A 21,894-nucleotide genomic window follows, 5' to 3' on the forward strand; every position below is an offset into this window, starting at 1 on the left:
CCCCCCCCCCCCCCCCCCCCCCGATTAGTGCCGCTCCTGTCCCGACTCTTGCGTCCACGGTCTGCCACCCGCAGTGTATAGTGACAGCTGTCCCTCCTCCGTGTCACAGACTTTACTGCGGTTCATTGTAAGAAAACTTTTACTGCGGTTCATTGTAAAATGTACCATGAACTGCAGTAAAGTCTGTGACACATACGGAGGGACAGCTGTATGTTCCGGCGTGTGCGGGGATCCGAATGAAACAGGCGGCTGCCTGTCATTGACAGTGACTGTTAGCCTGGTGGAGGCGGAGCCGATACCCGTCTCTGCAGGCACATCCTGATATGTGGGTCATCGTCTCCTGTGACCCCTCCCCTCCACTGGCCGCCAAGGACACAGAAGAAGAGGTGCTGCAGCCTGCATGTAGGTGAGGTTGGGGAGTCTGTGGGTGATGGCTGGTTTGGGGGGAAAGGGAGGATTTGGGGACTGTAGCTGGGTTGGTGGTAGTCAGCAGTGCTGTATAATAACTACCAACCAGGGCCCCCCTGAGCCCCCACTGACCACCAGGGTAAGGTGACCAGTTATTTGAAATCCAGGGAAATTTTTAAGGGCTCATTTACACTGGAATCGGCTGGCACGTACAGCTCCGCGCTGTGTGCACGGCCGTATCGGGCAGCTCCTGGGAAGGACAGGTGATGTGTGTGATTAGTACACAGCCCCCATTCTTCTCTATGGGACTATGCAGCCGTACGCCGCCCTGTGCTCACCCCGTCCTGCACGTCGGTGCTGGTGAGCGTACCCGTATGCTGACAGGATGGATCCTGCCTGCGTCCGAGCCAGGAAACATGCACCCGTACGGATGTGGTGCAGGGCGGGTGAGCGTAGGGGGGTGTACGGCCTCATACTCCCATAGAGAAGGACAGGGGCTGCGTACTAATCACACGCAGCACCTGTCCTTCCCGGGAGCTGCCCGACACGGCTGTGCACAGCTATGGCCGATTCCAGTGTTAATGAGCCCTACATGTCCCCGGGAACATAAAATAAAACATTTTTGTTTTTTAATACTCACCTGATCCCTGGATCCACCAACAAGCCCAGCCTCCCGTCTCCCGCTGTCAGAAGCGGCATACAGAGCGTGCTGGTTACTACTTAACCCGGCGCTGTGCAGCTTCTGAGAAGATACGCTATTAGTGTAGCGGGAGCGATGCAAAATGCGGAGCCGGCTTCCTCGCTATGCTAATAGCGTATCTTCTCAGAAGCTGCACACAGCGCGTCGGTTTAAGTAGTAACCAGCACACGCTGTATGCAGCTTCTGACAGTGTGGGAGACGGGAGGCTGGGCTTGTCAGTGAATCCAGGGATCAGGTGAGTATTAAAAAACAAAAATGTTTTATTTTATATTTCCGGGGACATAATTTGTGAGGGGATGGTCTCCTCAATCTGGGGACTGTCCCCAGAAATCAGGGATGAGTGGTCAGCCTACACTAGGGAGCCCCCACTAGCCACCAGGGAGCCTCCACTGGCCACCACAGAGCCCCCACTAACCACCAGGGAGCTCCCACTGGCCACAGTGGAGCCCCCACTACCCACCTGGGAGCTACCACAGAGCCACCACTAATTATTAGGGAGCCCCCTCAGATCCCGCACTGACCAGCAGGGAGCCTGCACTGATCACCTGACAGTCCTCATTGGCCACCTGAGAGCCTAATTAGGGAGCCGCCTCTGCTGCACCCACACGCACCTGTGAAACTCTCTGGACACCTGGTGAGAGCCTGCACAACCCTCCTGAGACCCTGGTGACATCAGGCGGCGAACCCAGAGCTTCATATTATTCTGCATTGCTGTAATATGTATTCCTGGGATTTGTAGTCTTCTATTGCTAATGCTATTCTTCCTTGCTGTATAATGGGGCATCTCCCGAGAATAGACTCTGGATCCCCCCCTGATATATACATGACTTAGAAAGGTTAGAATTTAATTTAAAGGAGCAGATACAGGTAATCTCAATGCAAATAGATCTTACACAGTGTAAGAGCTACATTAAAGGGATTTGTCATGGGTTAGTTTTCCCCATTCTAAAGCACTAAAAACTAAATAGGAAATGTAAACAGCAATAATAAATATAACATGTAACCATTTAAACAAAAAAATTTCATGCATTGAATATTATGTTTTTGTTCTTCTTTCTAGTACTCAGCTTATGGAAGTTTGTCACCGAGACCTTCACTTTACCGGACGCTTTCAGATGAAAGTATATGCAGTAACCGCAGGGGGCATGTCTATGCCAGCTCTCATAGTTCATTAATTGACCAGGTTTCAACAAATGACATATTGTTTAGCACGACACCCCCATACAGAAGTACACCTCCTATTTTGAATGATTTGAACACTGCCATGGCAAATCTAAAAAGTATGTATTTATGTATTTTATAATATGCTATTAACATCTGTTTTTTGTTGTGTCACCTGTTTCGAAATATGTATATGTATGCTGCTTAAAGATTATGTAAATCTGATGTTTTGTATTAATGGCATAACTAGCAGCCATCCTAGGTTGCAGCCTTTGGATCAGGACCCCGAATGGGGCACCACAATTTATTTTCTATTGTTTATATGATAGAGTTATTTTACAAAATATGTTTGGAGACTCCAAAACAATGACAGACTGATAGTTAATGGTCCATAAGTACTGTACACTGATGCTCAGAGTTCATGATGGATTGGGCCACTGTTTGTCTGTGTGTGCATTCTCTATAAAATTGGTGGGATTCCTCATCATCCCTAGCATTCATTCTGGACCAAGAAATAGCTTTCCAACTGTCTGCAAGGTGAAACCTGGCATAGCTGTGGCCTCCTTTATTGTTACTTGGCAGCAAAGCAGAATAATTTACTTTTAGTTTGATGGCAAAAATGTAATTTACATTTGCATTCATTAGTCTCTGATAAGGTGTGTAATAGAAGGCGTGTGTAATGGGTGGAGGGATTCTTTATCATTCCCAAGGAGATCAGAAATGGTCCACTTGTTGCAAGTGATGTTATTATCATTCACTTTCCTTGTGATTATCGGAGTATTTATGGCCACCAAAAGCCTTTTTGATATATTGTTTTATATTTTAGCCATCCAGTTGTAAATTTGTAGTTAGGATCATTGTCCCATTGCATGAACCATTTCAAGCCAAACTTCAGGTACATTCTTATTCTGGCTTCATGACTAAGTGGAATGCTGACCATGATCAAGTATGTGCATGAATACATGGTGCCCAAAAATTGTATGTGTACATTCTTGTTCGAGGTCAGTGATCTAACAGTTAGCGAAGGGACTATACGATCAACAGCTTTATAACAAGCACTTTAAAAAGCATGTTAGTAGCAACTTTTTTTTGTTTGCACTTAGGAGTCCAATTGTAGGTCTTTGAGAGATACATTTTCCTGAATAATACTTTTATAATGAGAAACTCACTGTAGGCACAATTATCTTCAAACCTTCTTTTCCAGAGGCTGTAAAGCAATTCCAAATCATTACTGCTTCACTGCCAAGCATCATGGTTGGTGCGAAGTTTTGTGGTGGCATGGTATTTGATTTTGAAGGGAATGTGTTTTTTTGGTTTGTAATGGAATTTGTTTTCAATCTTCAATGCCCAAAGATAATAGAGATTGTCAAATACTTTGTTACCAGAATGAAGCTGCCAATAGATGTGGTTCAAAACACACTTCCCCCTAAAATAGTTGATTTTTATGTGTTTTTTCTTCCTTCCCTAGAAGACTTTTGGTTTTCTGATGGGTCACTCTCCGATAAGTCAAAACTTAATGATCCAGATATATTACCCCTTCCGCAATCAGCAACAGGCTTGGATTGGCCACGACTTGTAAATGCTGCAAGAGCCTTTGAAGGTATTCACCTATGTTATCTGATTGTTTATTTATAGGCTTATTGTAATGGCTGTTTTCATCAGTAAGCTCAAAGAATAGTGTTGCTTGTTTAGAAATAAAGGGATTTATGCAGAATCTCTGTGTGTACAGTTAAGGTATTTTCATTAACTTATTTTTAAACAGGGTGTCTGAAGACATTTAAACCAAGTTCTTCTTTATCGTACATATAATTAACTTTAGTCCTTTTGGTTGCCCTAGGTTCAAGCCAGGGAACTAGAATTTTGTTAGGAGTTGACAATAAGTGCAAATTGCTTTATCTCTTGAGGAATGGCTGCTTCAGGTAAATGTTCTCTGATGTCTGTTGGTGGCCTAACCATTTAGGGAACAAAAAAGTACTTGGTACCCCTCAGAGTTCTTCCCTTTTGGGTGCAGGCCTGCCTCCCAGGAACTGCTGTTAGTTTGACCTGAGGTCCTGATTTATGTAGCAAAGCTGCTATTAGCAGTAACTTGCTGAAGGAATAGTTTGCACTGGACCTAACTAGTCTCCAGGTGAAGAAATCACTTAAAGAGGCTATCCCTTAAGTCCTTTTCCAGACCCAAGGAATGTCCATAACTTTAAGTCAAGAGTAGGTGAGAGAAAAGAAGGCACTTACATAGGAGGCCTTAAAACATGTCATAAACATTGCTCCGCACGTTGCCCCTGTGCAAACTACCGATAGTGAGATGTTGAGCTAAATTAGATAGAAATGCAGATTCAGGTAACTTTGAATGGGCTGTCAAGAAGTGTTGCACGATTTGATTGTTTTGTTGTGAAACGTACCAGGAACAGATGGCTTGTCAGGGTACTGTTGTGAGATGGTAAGTGGGTGAATTTCCTACTTGATACTGAGCTTCCCAGCCAATATTTATAATGTCTAGTGAGTTGCCCATTGCTGTCAGTGGCTTTATAGTGATAGACATACAGTATATCTGTGGGAAAAACCAAGGGGTTGTTGTGGCACAGGAGAGCTGAAAGTAAGCTTCACAAGAAGAAATAGATAATAAGCAGAGGAGAACAAAAGAGTGTAGAAAATATAGGTAACATTGAATGTCCTATGTACACATTTTGGGATGACAAATGTCCAAGCAACCACTTTAAAGCTGGAAAAGAAAGTTATTAGTTAACCACCCAGATCTGATCATCTATCCCATCCCATTTTATCCCATCACTCGTAATAAAAATAACCCACAGATCCAAGCTTTGCTTGGATCAAAACATAGGAGACTAAGCGCTGCACTAGGTTGCAATATATAAAAAAAGTTATAGAAAAAATAGATGAAAAAAGTGGCAAAAGTACCTATAGAACACATAAACAGTAAATGTGCGCATTCCCCCAAAAGATTTAATTAGAATCAACATAGGACAATGTGAATCCACATAAATATAAAGGGAGACATGTCTTTTATTAACTTGCTTATTACCTTCATTACCCTACTTATACAGGTCCACATCCTCTTACATGCAATTACAATTTACATAACAATAAATGATCTGTCATGTAGAAGGGCTTTATGTGGTTTAAAAAATATGAAATATGGACTAGGTCTGGCAGATTGAAAAGTATTTGCAGATATTCATTGACCAAATACTAACTCAGTCCGCTGTGAATCCTGAACCCAGCAGACCAACTCACTTATCTCTAATTATGAGTAACATCTCTAAGTAAGACTAAAGCTGACCATATATAGATGTATCTTCTGGTTATTGTCATAATTGCCAGAGCCATGAGTTCTAACCCCTGTTTGAATGATTCCAGGCTCTGTTTCTCTGAACCGATATGTTGATTTAAAAGTTTACCTTCATATTGAATTATGTTGATTTAGAACATACATTTTCACTTTTCTCTTTACTCGTACAATACCTAATTACAGGCAATGCTAGATCACATTTAAAACCTGAGTAATGCATCCTGAGGCAAAATTAAAGATAAACTGCAGGCAAATATAAAAGGAACAAATTATTGTAGCTATGCATTCATTTTACTTTTTTTAAGTTCCTCTTGCAATCCCTTGTACAGCAGAGCTGTAATTGAGAAAGGGAGGGGCAGGATTGAAAACTACCCAGGTATGCTGAATGCCAATGTTTTGACAAGGAACATGTTGATTGGCAGACAAAGCAGAGGGAGCAGAGAGATTACCTCTCCAGTCTGTTGCTGCCAATTTACTGTCATGGCAGTGGTCTTCTATACTGTAGAAGACCACTCTATGTCTTCTACACTATAAATGTAACAGACAATGCTGGCTGTGCTATGCAATGAGGCTGCATAAATCTCAAGTTTCGGGACCAAGGACCGCTCCTTTACATATATGTATTTCATCTATGTATTTAGCTTTTTGACTGGAGTTCTGCATTAATATGCCAGAATAGAGATCATGACCTAGATTAAGGCTCTTGCTGATTGTCCTTCTCTGTCAGTACTTACTGTAATTTGTTTAGTTAGTAAGAATGGACACAATAACTGCACTGTGTACAAGAGTGAAGGTTGCATTTAATGCTGTTTATAGAAGCAGTGCGACTGATCTACCACCTGAAGTGGCCATACAAGTGCCAATATTTCCAAGTGTAACAATTGCATTGTGCAATGATGCTGTGGCCAGTGGGCGCAAGAGAGCTGGTTAGGGTACTGGATTCTTTGCATTTGGTATTTAGGTCTCCATTTTTTTAATTTGTTGGTTTCTCTTTTTTTCCTATTCATTTGTGGTTTCTGAATAGTTCACTAGTTCCACCCTGACTGCTTTTTTTGACAGTTAGGACAGCTTTTCTCTTCCTCAAGTCTTTGTTGGATAAATGCTTATTCTTCATAGCTCGTTAGAAAGAAAGAAAAGGAACCGGATTATCTAGCAACAAAATGCATTATGAAACCAAGTTCAATGAACTAGTCACTTAAATACAGTACAGATTAAAAGTCTGGTAGCGAATGGCGTTTATTCTATATATATATTTATATACAGTATATATAATCTTTACCTGTAGTATGTGTTTAATTTGGATAATTATAACTTTGACGAAGTGCCAATTCTGTGTATCATTTAATCACAAGTGTTACACATTCATTGTCAAAGCATAATTCCTTGCTTCCCAACACTCATTATGATAAATGGCATATTGTCTTCAACATTACAGAACAAGTCCAGTTAGAGGTAACTAAGTACAGCTTGCTATACCGTGACCTGGATAAATAACAGACATAAAATACATAATACCATGTTGTTTTAAATGCACACAAGAATGCTAATTATTTTGTTCTATGTGTATTACGGAAAAATGTAAGTAAATGCAAACTCATGTCAGAATATCCTGATTTAAAACGGATAACGCAGATGTGGTAGAGTAGAGCATTTTGATTACTCTGTGCACATTCCAGCAATTGAAAAAGATCAGAACAGCCAATAAACAAGAGTTGGATGACCAGTCAAGATAGTTTCCTATGTCTTTGCACACTGAGTTTATACAATACATTATGTAAAGGTGATAATGGTACTCCTCAAAGCTGTGCCTATAATGAGGCAGCCTGAGACAGTTGCCTCAGGCGGTATCTCATTGGGCACGTGGGGGATATGGCAGGTGTGCCTGCCGCCCCCTTTTCAGCCAGACTGTCTTAGGTTGGTAAGAGCAACCTGTGATGCTCTAGCCAGCACCTGGCTCAGCGGGAAGCACCAGCCGGCCTCCCACCCAGCTAATTGCAGCCAGCTAATTGTAAATGTGCTGGGCGGAATGCTGGACGGCTCCCCATCCACCGCGCCTCAGGTCATGCATAGTCTAGGGACACCCCTGATAGTCCTCAAACATTATACTCTCAGATGAAGCAGGGGTTCCTTGTGTCATATCACCATGGATGTCATATATCCATTGTTAAAAATGTTGACTGATTTATGCAACTATTATAATTAGTTTGATATGTATAAGAATTACTGAAAATATAAAATCCCAACACCAGTTTATAATTTTTTTAACGTTTTGGATAGACTTGGGAAGAGTAAATACTTCTGCCAAGTTTAAATTGCTGTCCATGGCCTTATTTCCCTGGGACAGGACCAGAAATAGGGGAGCTGTTGCCACTGAAGTAGGAGGACAAAGACTGTAACATTAACCTGGACAAAAATCCACCCTGTCCCAGTACCTTTCTATCCCAGCTACGAGGCAGCTATTATGGCCACAGTGTCACCACTTAAATCTGAAATGACAGAAATGGGCAGCACATTAAGGGCTTCATTTATAAAACTTTCGCTCATATAACTGGATGGATGCCATTTGCACAGCACCCGCGCCCCTAGATGGCGCTGACAAGTATTGGAATTAACAGATAAGACTTCAGATGTGTATTAAGGTCAAAAAGCAAAACAAAACCATACAATGTTACCTGACAGAGTTTGTAACCCTTCCCCATATTGTTGAAAAATGTGCTATTTGTGCTATAATTTTAACATACATTGTTGCTTTAAATGTTCAGGTGACAGTGTCTTCTGATAGCCCACATAAACAGCAAGGTGTACTCCCCTGTCCTGCCTCCCTTGCCAATCCCAATCACTTTCCTACTGTGTTTGCTTTTGGTACAGACTCTGAGAATCTGAATACTGGACAAATTAGTATGCGATGGGTTTGCAGCTGCTGAACTTCCCATCACAGAAAAAAAAGAGGTTTATCTGGAGTATTGAAGGGAAAAAAAACGCTAATAGGGTAGTGTTTCTATAATGTTGTCACTCTGTAGCAGATCAGCTGGTAGAACATCTGGAAATAAGAGATAGAATTGTCATTTTTTTCACTGACATCAAGGCTTTAATAATGAGCACTAGTCCACATTTTTACCCATACTGCTAAACTTCAAACTCATTACTGCTGGAGCAGTGCAGTATCCAGTAACAAGGATGACCTGTCCTTGAGGAGCAAAGATGCTTGGTTAGCATATATCTTTAGAATATAGATGCTAGAATATAGATGCTGCTGTCTCAAAAAGGATAAAAAATGGAATAAAAGTGCAACCAAACGTTTTCTTCAGTTTTGTTTAGACTGGGGAATGTTTTATTGTATTGCTGCCTGTGGCCTTGTTAAGGAAATGTCCCCTCCCTTTCTTTTGTGTCACTTCCTTTAGTGTATACAAATCTTAAAGTGACACTAAACTCGAGTTAAAGTGACATTGAACCTTTTTTTTTTTATGTTGGCCAGATTAGCTAAAAAAAAAGTTATTTTATAATTTATTGTTTTAATTACCTAGTTCTCAAATGGTATCCAGACCGCTAGGCTTCCCATCTACTGTACAGGTGCCTCCATCAGCTAGCTAAAAGCTGCGGAGGCACCCGCACGTGCACGGCCATGGCCATGCCTGCACCTAGCTGTGTGCTTCCATAGAGACGGACACAGCATGCAGTCGGCCACGCCCCCACCCTGCAGTCATAGCTTGACTGAGGGCAGAAGGAGTCTATGGCTTTTCTGCCCTCAGTACGGGGAAACCCGTGTATCTTCCTGGTCGCAGCAGAGGAGACGAGTGGTTGCTGGTAAGTGTGGGGGGGCGTATATAAAGTGCTGGGTGTCTTTTGCCTTGATGCAGAGAGTGCATTAAGGCAAAACAAAACAGCCTTTAATGCTACTTTAAATGTTATAAATGCATTTAAGTACCTTAACTATTAACATAAATGTATCTTATTTGTGTATCACTCGGCTGTAGATCCTCAATTCATCCCCGAATTCATAGATATTGTCCTTCCTTCTGGAGGGTGGCTACATTTGTTCACCATGGTCCCTGTGTGTGTTGTAAAGTACCCACCACTCCAAGCTTGCTCCCGTGATGGACTACAATCTTGCATTTAGTTCATTAATTTGTATTGAGAGTGTAGTCCATCATGTGAGTGAGCTTGGAGCGGTAACTATCTCACAAAACACATAGGGGCCATAGGGAGCAAAAGTAAGCACCCTCCAGAAGGAAGGACAGTGTCAGCACCAATACAGAGACGATTTGAGGACCTACAGCCGAGTGCTACACAAATAAGATACATTTATGTTAATACCGTGTTTCCCCGAAAATAAGACACTGTCTTATTTTTTTCCACGAAAAAAGACACTAGGTCCTATTTTCGGGGATGTCTTATTTTTACCTGGCTGCAGCTGTCTGAAGCTCTCCGCTCTCTGCTCCGAGCAGAGTTAGTACAGGATAGTCCCGGCGGCAGACAGTACCGGGCTGTCGAAGTTGGTGGATGATATGCCGCTTCCATAGGGCGTGCGTGCGGGGGGGCGTGTGGGGTAGCTGCGGCCGGTCTTCACATTTAAAATTCAGTTATATGTGCAGCTACCCCGAAAATAAGACCTAACGCTATCTTCAGGGATTTCTGTAATATAAGATCTACCACCGAACTAGGTCTTATTTTCGGGGTAGGTCTTATATTACAGAAATCCGTGAAGATAGCGCTAGGTCTTACTTTCGGGGTAGGTCTTACTTTCTGGGAAACACGGTAGTTAGGGCACTTGAATGCATTTATAAGATTTAACTCCAGAGCTTCGTTAAATATCAAACCTCTAAATATTTATTGCTATAAAAGTTTGGCTTCTCTTTTACATACTGTTGCAGATGATTATGACAGCAACAAGTTCCTATCTCTATAATCTTGGTTTTTCTTTTTTCTTCAGATCAATGCATGGAATCATTTTGCACTTTAAATGACATGGAGTACGGACAGAGCTTTAAAGCATCTCAAACACAATCTTCTGGCTCCCACTCTGTAAATGAGAAAGACTATGGTGATGCTGCTGGGTATGTAAATAAGACAAATATTCTTGAAGTGTAGATATAGTTATCCATAATTTATATTTGGCTTAAGAATGTATTAGCATTAATTAAATGTCTTTAGTGTGAAACGCTTCCTACCTGTGAAGGTTCATTCATACAAACGTTACATTTTGTTCTGTACCTGCAGTATTTTTTCAGTGTACCAAAGTATTTTCTAAAAATTGTGAATGGTTAACAATGTCATGTGTCTCATGTGTCTACATGCAACTCTAATCCCTGTACTGTACATGCGACTAAAAACTACAAAACATTTTTTTCTACTCGCGTTTTGGAAATAATACAGAGGTACGAAAGGCTCTGAGGAGTTGTTTGCTCTACAGGTGGCCTTATTATTTGTTGACCCTTTAGATATGTATTCAGATTTTTATGACAAATGGCTGCCTCAGATATAAGCACAGGAAGTGGAAGTGTGTTGGCAATATGTCTTTCACAAAGCAGGTATGCAAACATTTGCGCGTTATCGTGTGGTAAAACGCGCAATATCGCGCAAAATGACAATCGCGTGCCAAACATGTGATTTGCAATCTGCTCAGTGCAGCACCAGTGCTGAGGTGTGACCATCACCATTGCTAATTTTGGAAACAGTTTTGATGCACTTTTTCAACTGGTAAAGTGCTTAGGAGAAGGCCTGGGCGTAGAAATGTTGATCAACTGTTAAAATTGTTTATGGTTGTATGGTAATGTATTGTTGCTTTATGACTCAGACCAGCAAGAAAAAACATAACTGTTGTAGTGTCTTGAGCTTGTCTTCCTGCCTCCTGACATGCCAGAGGAGCAGAAGGAGAAAATGCAGAGCTCGTCTATGGAGGGTTTATGTTGCTGTCATTAGACCAGGTGATCTGCAAAATCTCAATCCTGTATAGGGAAAAAAGGCAACAAGCTTTCTCTAACACCTTCCCCATACAAGGCTGAGATATTAGCAGGACAGGGTAATAATAATGATAAAATGATTCATAACAGCTCCTGTAGAATAAAAGAATCACTGAGGACTGTGGGGAGATTAATTTTAAGACCACAGAAATGTTATCAATGCAAACAGCTAAACTCACACATAAAATACATATTTAGGAGCTGTTCAAAAGATGTGTTTCTGTACATCCATTTTACACAGCTCTGCTGTAGTTAACCAGCCTGTGACTAGGCAGTAAAAAGAAAAGCAGCAGACTGATGACCTCATCTCTCTGTCTTCACATATTAGCACTTGTTAGTACATGGGCACTGCAGCAAAACAGACTGGCTCCTTATGCTGATTCTCCCGCTCTCAGTCTGAGTCCTGCTGAATAGCATCTGCCAGCAGCTAATACCAGGTCAAACTGAGGTACTTACACTGCTTGCATATAAAACATACTTATATTAATTTATTAATGTAAATGTATTAATAAATTTAGAGCTGCTTAATTCGTGTATGTTATATCTACCTGCAGTACTCTACAAGTTTAAACAGAGTCCCGGCGGCAAAAGTCGCCGGGAGTCTGTTTAAACAGCCCCGATGCTGGTGACGTACACTGTACGTCATCAGTCACGAAGGGGTTAAAGCCAATTCACCAGTATACATGTTCCTGCATAAAAAGTGAAATCCCATTCATTACAATGTGACAAGTTCACATGTATGTACTGTTTTTATAAAACAGGACATATACCTTCACATGCCTTAACAAACATTAAACAATCCTATTGAAATGAGCAACACTGCATGTATCATGTATTTTAATGCATTTGTGCACACCTGCACCCGGAAAAATCTTTTTTTTTCTCTGAAGAATGTGTCCCCCTTAATTTGCATTACACATGAAAAAAATGATGCACACGGTAGCTCACATCAAAACAACATTACTACATAGGTAAGGAAGAGTGAAGTTCTGAGCAGAAGATGGCACTCATCTCATGCTCCTCCCAGCTTCCTTCTCCCTGCAGAGTGATGTGCTGTCCTTCAGTTAGGGGACTGGGGGGATGCAGTATGTGAAAAATTGGCTGTAAAAAAGCATTAATATTTACCACATTGGACACATTTCAGACATTCTTCTTTCCAAGGAGAAAAGAGAAAAGAGTGGTTGTTGGGGTGATGTATGGCAGGCACCAGAAATTCCACCTTAAAGTAGTATTCAAATCTCAAATTGATTTCAATAATGAATCCATACCAAACAAACATACATTACCCAGGACAGTATTTCTTTACATTTTTGTCCAAGCACTTACAGTCATCATGTTTCCAAACAGCTGACTCCAACTCTCTCAGCTCGGCTCAAATTCCTGTTTAATATAAGATCACAAAGGGCAGAGAAGTCTCCAGCAGCTGTCCATGTACTAGCTTGAAAAAGGAAGAAGGAAGGAGCAGGGAGAGGAGAGAAGTTTTTTTTTTTGCTGTGTCTGTGTGTTTGTGGAGACAAACACAGTTTAGTTGCACACAAAAGCATGGCTCCATAGGGCCCTGTAAGGGAAAGGAGCCACGCTAAAACAGCATATGAGGACCAGTGCTCAGTGGACCAGCTGATTCTGCAGAAAGCTGAATCTTTTAAATATGAAGGAGCAGCATCCATTGTAAGTGATTTTCTCAGCATTTGAAATAACTTAAAAACCTCTTGGCTTTAATATAATTTTAACCATGCTATTGGATAGTAAACATCATCCAATGCATGTAGGTAAGGACAGCAAACTACAAAAGAGCTAGAGCACCAAACCTGGCATGCAGCTATGATATTTTTAATCAAAGTCCAACACGGCACACCCACACCACATTGCATAATGCAATGTAGAAATCATTTTTTGTCTAATTTGACGAGCACAGAAGTGGGGAAAGACATCTATAGTAAGACTCCAAAGAGATTTGTAAGAAGACAAATCCAAAGTGGTGAGAAGCATCTTTTTAAGCTACTATAGCTAGCAATCAATTTATGTAATGAAAAAACAAAAACACATTCATGTCTATTGTGATTTTAAGAAGGCTTTATGCCCTAAAGGTATGGCTATGTTTTCTTTAGTGTTAAAGTTGACCATGCATTATGATTGCACTAAATAAGCCAACTATACATAATATCAATTTTTGGTTTTCTGTAGGACTAAAGTTGGCCATACACTACATGAATTTTTCAGCACTCTTTCATCCAGAATCCTTCAATCAGAAAATGGAAGGAGCTGGATGGAGAATCTTCAGACGAACAGTGATGGCAGCCCCTCACTCACTGCTGTCAGAAGAATCTGTTATATTTTTTGAATTCAGCACGCAGGCTGAATGAAAAAAATATTAGTTTATGATTATGATAACAAAGACACCTTTAGAAATGTAATAGCAAGCTACAAACAGATACTTATAGGCTTTTTATTCTTTGCATCCCCTATTCTTCTTTTCCTCCCATTCTTCTCACGGCGGCCATTTTCACTAAGATCAGATGAATCCATCTCTTTACTTCCTGGAGCTCTGGGTCTGCCTCCTGGAAGATCAGACAGTGCACATCATCTATCGTCTGTGGCCTTTCCACCGAGATCCTGAGAGATTTTGCATTTTACAGATGAGATTTCCCAGGAAGGCACTGGTGATGTAGCTTTCCCAGTATGCTTCTGTGTAGCCGGGGCTACATCACCAGTGCCTCACTCAACCAGGAAGTGGAAAAACAGTCATTTTAAATAACAGCAGACTATATTTATTTAACTAATGAATGCTGATGCAGAGCTGCATGCTGGTGTGATTCTTAGTGAAATGGGGTAAAGATCCACTTTAAGTGCATGTACTTAATATTAGTAATATGTAACACTTACTGGTATTTATTACCTCTTCCATAGAGATCACAGTATTTCTCTTGACAATGCATCTGCCATCTTTGTTCAGCCATCACCTAGTTTCAGCATCTGCTTTCAAAACTGAGGTGGTGGTTCAGAGATGACATAAAGTTAAGCTGGTCATACATACACTGCTTAGATTTTCGAAAAAAAACTTTTTGTTCAACGTTCTATTTGTTGATGGGGTCAAGTCTTACGTAATTTTGATTGGAAATCTAGTAGAATATGGCCAGCTTTACACAGTAGCAATCTGATTATTAGGAAAGAGGAGGCTGTAGAAATGCTGGCTGTAGCATCATCTCAGACAAGGCAAAGCCACTCCCCTGGAGCTCAAGGAATGCTTTTTAATTATAAAAGGTGGGGAAAAAAATACTTCCGCTGTATATTGTGACAAAGTCAGGAGTTTACTTATGCAAAGTTACTAAAAGGTCAACTTTAGTAGAAAAAAATACATACTGGGTGCTAGTGTACACAGTCCAGGTACGTTTGCATTCTTGCTGGCCCTGTAGAGGTGTCGGGAGCCAGAATGTGATATCACTCCGGTCCAAGCACCTCTACAGGGCATGCAAGGGAGTAGTAAGCAATGCATGTATGGATGGAGCTCCCTCATGGCCATAGCTCCAGCCCACCTCACCTCACCTCTAAGCTGACACTCGGTGCCAGGCAGCATATTTTGAATGGCTGCTTGGCGTGAAAACTGATAGTGCTGCACTAGGAAAAGGCTGAGGAGCCTCTCACCTAGAAAAGTGTCGCAACCCACTGATCACGGGGTCACGACCCACCAGTTGAGAACCAATGGCATAAACACATCCTGATTCTGGTGATGCAACAAGAGATGGTCAGGGACTGTGAACGTGCTATAGGAGGCATTGGAGCCTGAGGACATGCTTTAGGAGACAGTCATAGCCTGAAGACAGATGAGATGATATTGCTAGATATCACTGCTATTACAGCCCATTTACAAATCAAAGCTCCCACGTTTGTGCTTCCTACAGCCCCCTCAAAATGTACCTGATAGTCTTTATAACAAAATACATTATAAAAACATAAAAAGAAGATAAAAGAACAGTGTGCACAGAAAAAGTAAGATAGTGTGAAAGAAATAATGCAAACATTTAACTACTAGAACGCGCTTTAAAGAACATTTTCTTTCACTGGGCTGAATAAGCATCCAGGTGAGGAAAGATTACTGTCTGCAGGGGCCCAGAGGGCCACACAATAAGTGACAAAGATTTGCAAGTTGGGCACCAGAGCTTCAGATTGTATTTTGTTTCTATGTAAGGCCTCACTAAAGTGACAAATGGCCCTTTGACTTATAAAGGACTTATTAGGCTGCTCTACACTGTTAGAAGTTCACAGGAATCAGGTGAAATTCTTACATTGTGTGGCCCAGTCTTCTGAACAAAAGTTGATTACTGGGGGAGCCAGGCCAAATATTTTCGGACTAGTAGTGACTGCAGCCAACAAGCTGTTCATGTATTTCGACAGCAGCAGGCATCCACTGTTAGAATGCAATAGCTGCAGAGGGATATTTATCCATCCACATGGGTGGAGGAATCTGTTAAGTGTTTATCATTCAAATTAATTTAAAACAAATTTAATAGTATATGGCCAGCTTAAGAATAAAAGGCTGTAATTCATTGTTATTCACAGCCGCCGGAGACATCTCTGCCCTTTGTGATCTTGTACTCTGCATAAAAATGTTCCTGTACTGCAATATAAAATATCTCTATAGATAGATTATAAACAGTGATTGGGCTGTCGGTAGTCAAAAAATGTTTTAAGACTTGAAAAAAAGAATATCTCCCAGGCTTCAAAATTGTTCTTTGAAGCAGGATTTTGCTACATCACCATTCATTATGCTTTGACATATTCCAGAACATGTTTCCTATAGATATTGTTGCAGTGTATTCATCACCAGTTGTCTGTATAATAGAAACTGACAGGTGTGTATTACATTTAACTTGAATGAGCAATGGTATTCAAATAGAAATGTATATAAAAGTGATATAAATATTTCTGTGAAAAGTTTTGAAGTGCAGATGCGATGCATACATTTCATAGATGAAAGGAGGCAAAGCTGTTGGTCTTCCACTGGTGCTGGAGTATTGCTACTGTAGAACTCCTTCTCTTGGTGTGCCGTGGAATGGCCCCACTAAGTTGTAAGGCAGGCTAACATTTCTGTCTTGGGCTCCGGTTGTTGGTGTATGGCGGAGTGATGTCACTTTTTACCTTTTATTTGTGAACTCAATTGTAGGAGAGCGGCTTTAGGGGTGCAGGATACCCAAAAATAAGTCAGAACTTCTGGAGTAGCAGTAGTGGTAGACCCTTTTATAGCAGTCCCAGTCTTTGGGTAGCTTTAGTTAAAACAATATAGTTATAAAGTGTCCTTAGAAGTTATGTTTGTAGTTATGCCACCAAACGCAACCACGAATGGACAGATACACTTCATCTAGAGGCAGCTGGTGAGAGACATACTTACCCCCCCTAACTTTTTTTTTGCATCTGTCTGGTTCTGTGTCCATCACCACTCTAATCTCATACCTTCTTTACAACAAGTGTGTGGCAAACCAACAATGTGTTGATTTGGCCTGGCTCCCTCAGTAATCAAGTTGATTAGTTTATGAGTACATAACTTGATTAAAGGTTGTTTTTCTGTTTGCAGCAATTTTTCATTTTTCGTGTACACTGTATTGTGCATCTCTAAGATGCCATAAATAAACCAGGTGTCATGAAAGATGTAACTCATGTGCACATATGCAGGGTTGCATCATCATTAGCCACCCAATGATCAAAGAGGACTTCTGAGAACCTAGTAGTGTCAGTGTTGGATATGGTGGCAGCGGGACCGAAGATTGATCCAACAATGCTGGGCACACTTAAGTGTGCCCTAAAGTGAATGGGTGAAAAACAAATAAAGATCATAACAGTTTACTTCCGATGTAACTTAGGATATGTTCTGGTTCAGCTGATAATACAGCACAACAGTCTTACTGAATGTATTTTTTTGTGTGATTCATTCATGGATACACAGATAATTTTTTTGTTGCAGGCAGAGCTCTGCACTCACTGGAAAAGTAAACCAACTTGAAGTCATTCTGAAAAAGCTACAAACAGATCTTCTTAAAGTAAGCAATCATCCTTCATATAAAATATTGTTTTTGTATTTTAGTTGACCTGCAATTATGTGTCCCAAGTTTACACTTTATGAAATGTAGTCTTTTGTCAAAATGTTTTGTGCACACTAACGTTTTTCACTCATTTCTCTTATTTACATTAGACTTTCCACAATTTTAAACCACAATCTGCACATAACTGCCAAATAACAATCACATAAACTGTTTACTAGAGAAGAGGTTGCGGGTTCCCTGCTACCATGGGTTTGAGATATGCAGTCCCGGCAAATATAGGAGCTGAAGATTTGTTCAAACCATATTTTGGCTAGTTGGTTCAGAAGGGCCTTTCAGGGGACTTGTGGTTAGGCCAGTCCCCTCACTATAAAGTGTTTGTGATTTGGAGCCTATTCTACGAAAATCTGACAGACTGCATGGAGAGAGATTAGGGTCAGTTAGGAATTAGGTCAATTCTGATTGGGCAATTAGGTCAATTCTCTTTGGCCAATCAAACCTTTTGCTGCCTTTTTTAGTTCTTATTATTGTTGTTTGTTTTTTTCTTTTATTGTATATTATGAACAAAAAAGGATTGGTGGTGCGCAGGTCCTGAGTGAGGTGCCAACCCCTAGTTAAGTATAATAAAGAATAGAAAGAAAAGTTGGGGATTTGCGCACCAATTCCCAAGTACCAATGAGCTTCAAACATGAGGTAGTAGTACATAATCAGATAATAATTATATACATGATTGTAGAGTTCAAAATTGGATACAATCAATAAACAAAATTACATCCATAAGCTGAGATAACCAAAACCTCTAATGGAAACACATTTGGTGGGTGGTGGTGCAGTACATGCAGAGCTCATTGGAGATGCTGTACTTGCATTATTTTTCTCAACGTGGAATGAGCACCATCAGGGGCTGGTCCTTTGAAGTGCCAAGAAACACAGTAGCAGCATAGGGACCTGGGCAAATCAGCCTCATAAGCGACCTGGTGGCAACCGCCACACGGCTCTGCATGCATCGGCTGCAGCAGATGGTGGAGGTTGCCACCAGGTCGGTTATCAGGCTGATTTCCTCAGGTCCCTATGCTGCTACTGTGTTTCTTGGCACTTCAAAGGACCAGCCCCTGATGGTGCTCATTCCAGCCTCCTCCATACAGTGAACACCCACCCCCCTGTTCCGCAGCGCCTTTGCACACGCATCTGTGGATCACACTGTAAGGGGACCTCCTTCTCCTGATGAAGCGCCCCGCGGCGCGAAAGGCGTTGAGCAAAACAATCCAGTACGGCATCTCCAACGAGCTCTGCAAGTACTGCACCACCACCAACCAAATGTGTTTCCATTAGAGGCTTTGGTTATCTCAGCTTATGGATGTAATTTTCTTTATTGATTGTATCCAATTTTGAACTCTACAATCATGTGTATAATTATTATCTGATTATGTACTACTACCTCATATATGCAATCTAGTGGGTGAAAGGAGGTTTTCATCAAATCATGCATTGTTTTATTTCTATGTATCATACTGAGGATTTTTAACTTTTACACCAAATTAAAATATATATTTTTATACTTCATAGTTGTTTGAAGCTCATTGGTGCCCAAAACCCCAACTTTTCTTTCTATTCTTTATTGTATATTATGGTTGATTTGAGGTAAGCAGCAACTTTTAGCTGCTGTCCTGTTCATTGAAAACTTTTGTTTGCTGTATGGCTTCCCTTAAAAAAAAGAAGTGGACATTTGTTTCATGTGGTATTTTTGTTTTTTTAATTTATTTTGGGATATATTGTTTTTTTATTTTATGTTGAAAGGGCTTTATTTTAGGTTAAACTAACTTTAGGTTGGCTTTTGTTATAGGGGTAGTTTTTTGGGGGTTTTCCTTTCTTTTGCGTGTTTTTTTTATTGTATGTTGATAGGGCCTTTTTTTTATGTAGGTGTTCCTGACCAATCAGAAAGCCAGGCGGTGAGTCATGAGATGACGTCCGGCTTCCTGATTGGTCAGGAAGCCAGGCTGCCTACCAACAAGTGAAGCTGGCTTCCTGGTCGATCAGGAAGTGGGGAGGCGGGTCATGAAAATTTGCCCGGCTTACTGATTGGCTAGGAAGCCAACTTCAGTTGTTCCTAGGCAGCTTGGATTCCTGACCAGGAAGCTGGGAGGCGGGTCATTACGTGCTGCCCGGCTTCCTTATTGGTTAGGAAGCCAGGCTGCCTAGCAACAAGTAAAGCCAGCTTCCTAGCCAATCAGGAAACCAGGAAGCTGGTCATAACCCACCACCCAGCTTCCTGATTGGAAAGGAAGCCAGCTCCATGCTCCCTAGGCGCAGCTGGCCAGAGGGAGGTCTACCTCTGACTGCAAGTTTCGCTATTGGAGGTAAGTTTCGGAGCATTTGGGGCGAGTATGAGTACTCGCCCAAATACTCTGTATCGGCACCAATACCAATACTTGTATCGGTATCAGTGCATCCCTATTACTGTCCTGTTGCTAGCCAATTACACTGTGTATCATCTGCCATCTCTAAATTCTTATTGAGAGCTTGCTAGCAGCAGGAAATTTAGCCTAACGAGAACAGGGACAGCCACAGTGAACTAGTGGACAATTTTTATCTGTCAAAGCTAGTCTATTACCATTTGATGAAAAGCACGTGTCGCTCTTAAAACTACCTAAAAAAAAATACTGTTTTTTCACACTGAAAAGAATCACTTAGAGATTTGGCTGCTGTATGTAACCCAAGCTAATTGAAGAAAAAAAAAGAAAAAAAATCAATTCCACAGCCAAATATGCATCACCAATGTAAGTTGGTGCTTAGACTGTCAGTAAAACATTGTGCGGTTCCACCACACTAAGGCATTTTCAACGTTGCCATTAAAGCCACATGAAAAGACCCTCGCCCTGCTGTGTGGTATTTTTTTGTTCTAAATTGTTTTGCATTGGTACATGTCCCCAATGGCAATGCCCAGCTGTCCATGCTTTTTTTTTAACAGTAGTTTGCTTATTAACCCTAAAAATGGCCAGAATTTAACGAAATTCAACCTCCCACACACACCCACCCTACCCCCTTAATAGACTCTAATGGGAATCCCCTCTAAGTTCGTGTGCTCCGAATTTGGAAAAGTAGTCTCCGGACACTTGGCGTATCAAACCCAGACAGATTTGCTCATCACTGCTGTTTAATAATGTAAACGTCTGGATATGTTTGCTCAGACAATAAGCATCTCAATTATTTAACACATTATTTTACTGTACAGAGACGGCTAGTTATGGCGGTGATCCCATTGGTAGAGAGGTTACACGCTGAAACCGTCTGGTAAATAAGAGAAGGTCAGCAAGCAGTCAGCTGTGTTATCTGCATACATAATGCTTACTGCACCATGATATTGGATAAAACATAAAACGCCATTTGCACTCGAGGGAGTTTTGTTAGTGTATGTGCAATTTCAGGGTCTGATTAAAGTTGGACTACATATAGAAAAGGTTTGTCTTTTGCAGAAGTAGTTTTCCTTCTAGCAAGTGTCATCTAAATAAACATATGCCATTTAAGTTCTGACCACCAAACAGAATGCCAGCATTGATGGCAATACAGTAAATGATTTTCTGTGCAGAAGTGACTTAGAAAATTCTTATTTGTTTAAGGTAAATGCTGAAAAAAACTCTAGTTTGCAGATTCTGACTTTCTCAAGACTTTTATTTATTAGTTTATTTCAGGATTTAAAGTATTTAAACCCAAAATCAAACATTGCATATATTCAATATGACGTGGTGGCTGCATTAGGTTTTATTATAAGGCTTCTTTTCCCTTAATTTTCACCTGGTGATCTTTCCAGCAACACATTTCTACCGTAAAGTGAAAATTCTTACTTACAGTACTGTATGTATGGAAGAGCCATGTTGTCTCCTTGTTGGCAGCTCCTCTGATTTGGACTACAAACACCCCCTTCCCCAAGGCCAGGGCTAGACTATTTTGCACCCTAGGCAAGACCAGCTACTTGCACCCCCCCAGCCCCACTCTCGTGGTGCAGCCCCCAATCCCCTCGACACGGCCCCATTCTCCTGCCAGCTAGCTTCCACAGGTGATAGATGGATGTAAACAGCTGGGACAATCGTCAGACTGCTGTTGGCTATTTTAATTTGAAATAACCAATAGCACACTAGCTATTGAAACCCGAAGAACTGAGCAGAGGAGCGGACCTGAGAGCGACAGTTGTGGGGGAGGGAGTGGTCAAGGCTGCGCCCTAGGCAGCAGTAAGTCCTAGGCGGTTGCCTAGTGGCAGCATTGGCCCTGCCCTTCCCTATCTCTATTACATAAATGGGGGGGGGGGGGGGGGTTCGGTGTGGGGGGAGA

At 41.3% G+C, this 21,894-nt stretch overlaps 1 protein-coding gene across 1 annotated transcript in view; it reads left to right on the forward strand.

The window, feature by feature from the left end:
• Positions 1-21,894, forward strand: part of SIPA1L2 (signal induced proliferation associated 1 like 2) — a 130,754-nt gene that overhangs the window by 105,372 nt on the left and 3,488 nt on the right. Inside the window, exons 17-20 of the mRNA XM_018561436.1 lie at positions 2,169-2,388; positions 3,738-3,869; positions 10,507-10,630; positions 17,493-17,568. Of these exons, the coding sequence (XP_018416938.1) occupies positions 2,169-2,388; positions 3,738-3,869; positions 10,507-10,630; positions 17,493-17,568 (552 nt within the window). The remainder of the gene's footprint in view (positions 1-2,168; positions 2,389-3,737; positions 3,870-10,506; positions 10,631-17,492; positions 17,569-21,894) is intronic.

Source organism: Nanorana parkeri, unplaced genomic scaffold (genome assembly GCF_000935625.1).
Source record: "Nanorana parkeri isolate BGI_ZX_2015 unplaced genomic scaffold, ASM93562v1 scaffold524, whole genome shotgun sequence".
Taxonomy (NCBI): Eukaryota; Metazoa; Chordata; class Amphibia; order Anura; family Dicroglossidae; genus Nanorana; species Nanorana parkeri.